Source organism: Olea europaea, unplaced genomic scaffold (genome assembly GCF_002742605.1).
Source record: "Olea europaea var. sylvestris unplaced genomic scaffold, O_europaea_v1 scaffold22483, whole genome shotgun sequence".
Classification (NCBI taxonomy): Eukaryota; Viridiplantae; Streptophyta; class Magnoliopsida; order Lamiales; family Oleaceae; genus Olea; species Olea europaea.
This window is the reverse complement of record NW_019240531.1, coordinates 1-1,759: the sequence shown is the minus strand read 5'-3', so window position 1 is coordinate 1,759 and position 1,759 is coordinate 1. Positions and strand designations below refer to the sequence as shown.

Below are 1,759 nucleotides of genomic sequence, written 5' to 3'. Positions count from 1 at the left end.
TTGTTCTTATTGAGATTAATCAGTCAAAACTGAAAAAGGGACTTAATTCATGTTCAATGCATGTTGCAGTTCATGCTCAATGTAATGCAAATCACTTCAAAACCAAATTCACATTTTCAACCTAGCTTTCATCAGGCAAATACTTCTCTCCCTAGACAAAAAAGCAAGAGGATAGGGGGAAAATATGCCTTCTCTCTCTAACATTGTACTAATTCTTTTGCTTCTCCTCAGCCTTTCATCGAACACCTTTTCCCAAAACGCCGGAATTGAACAATGTAGCTCGAATCTCCTACCTTTGGCCCCGTGCGCGCCTTTTGTGCAAGGTGCTGCGCCTTTGCCGGCCCAGTCGTGTTGTGACAACCTTAGACAACTCTATATTCAGCAACCTAGTTGCCTTTGTCTGTTTCTCAATGAGACAACTTTGAGTTCTTTTCCTATTAATACCACACTTGCTCTCCAGTTACCCCTTATATGCAACCTTCAAATAAGCATTTCTACTTGCACAGGTACGTCCATTAGAATCCCTTTTTCATGATGTGTTTGTTATAGGCTCGACTGGACAATATTGAACAAGACTACTGATGTAAATGAGGTTAATTTAATGTTCTATTATCGAAAATTGGGTAGATAATGTTTCACTAACCAGTGACTTTTTATCTTTTAAGGCACACCCTTGCCTTCAACTCCACCTATCTCAGGGCCAAAAACAAATTCAACTGTTGCAGGTTTGCATCTTCTCTTCTCATCATTCTATTATGCGGCAATTTATGCTCAAAGAAACACGTACAAATCGTTTGGTAAGAACTGTTCAGCACTGGACAATATTAAAAAATAAAATGAACTATGTATCAAATATTTGTGATTTAATCTAAGATGTAGTCGGGTTAATTTATATCGGTTTTCTTTTTCAGCTTCTCCAATGGTGACAGTGGCGCCTAGGTCGAGCATCATGGGATTTGGACTTAACCACAGTGTAGGAGTGAAGTTGAATCCACAAAGTCAAGTTGTGATGATGCTGCTAATAGCAATTTTATCTATGTTTACAAGCATACTATGTTGAACCCACAAACAATAAGATTCTATTATTTCTATTGTAGATCAGTATTTGTATGTCTTTAACTTATGCAGTATAATTTACTTTTTCGAAAAGATATAATTAGTTGCATAATTTAATTAACTAATTAGGTATATCACTCGACTTCTATCGTCACCTTATTATAAAGTTGTGGTTCGTTGAGAAAGAGAAGAAAGCATAAACATCTTTTATATTTAACCACGATTCTCTTCATTTTAATTATCCTGTTTCTAATATATAGTTGGACTGATTTTCATGTTGATTCTCGATCTTGAACTGGTCGCTTAGCTCAATTTTTCAAAATATTGGGCACTTCACCTAACAAATTAAGAAAGATAATTGTTGTACCACATTTATTCATTTTCAGCTTACACATATTTATTTATCTTTAGCTTGTACGTTATATTTTGAATTAGGACATTAGTCCAATATGTGAACAAAATTTGACATGTATTATTCTGAAGGATCTATTTCTCTATTATTTGATTGATCATTTTGTTTGGTTACAGCTAAGGTTGACAAGATTCACGTTGTGCATGTAAAATTTTGATATACGTCTATATGAAAGTCTTTAGTTAATGACAATGTATATCTTATGATTAGAACAATAATGAGTTATGGCGCACTTTGGACCCATTACATCACATGTTCTCACTTTAACGTGTCAATATGCTTCGAACATTC

At 34.7% G+C, this 1,759-nt stretch overlaps 1 protein-coding gene across 2 annotated transcripts; it reads left to right on the top strand.

Moving 5' to 3' along the window:
* The first annotated feature begins 74 nt into the window (after positions 1-74).
* LOC111381071 (protein YLS3-like) lies at positions 75-1,245 on the top strand. Of its 2 annotated transcripts, none has more exons than XM_023004785.1 (3): positions 75-506; positions 666-725; positions 912-1,245. In XM_023004785.1, the coding sequence occupies exons 1-3, from the start codon at positions 185-187 to the stop codon at positions 1,058-1,060; spliced, it is 531 nt and encodes a 176-aa protein (XP_022860553.1). In that variant the 5' UTR covers positions 75-184; the 3' UTR covers positions 1,061-1,245. The 2 variants fall into 2 exon arrangements, with proteins under 2 accessions (XP_022860553.1, XP_022860552.1); XM_023004784.1 differs by having other exon boundaries at positions 95-506; positions 666-797.
* Positions 1,246-1,759: the final 514 nt, after the last annotated feature.

Bases quoted from the DNA above. Each gene is read 5' to 3' on its own strand.
- LOC111381071 (XM_023004784.1), top strand. From the start codon at position 185: ATGCCTTCTCTCTCTAACATTGTACTAATTCTTTTGCTTCTCCTCAGC. The intron at 507-665 runs GTACGTCCATTA...TTATCTTTTAAG, and splicing joins AAGCATTTCTACTTGCACAG to GCACACCCTTGCCTTCAACT. The intron at 798-911 runs GTAAGAACTGTT...TTTCTTTTTCAG, and splicing joins AAACACGTACAAATCGTTTG to CTTCTCCAATGGTGACAGTG.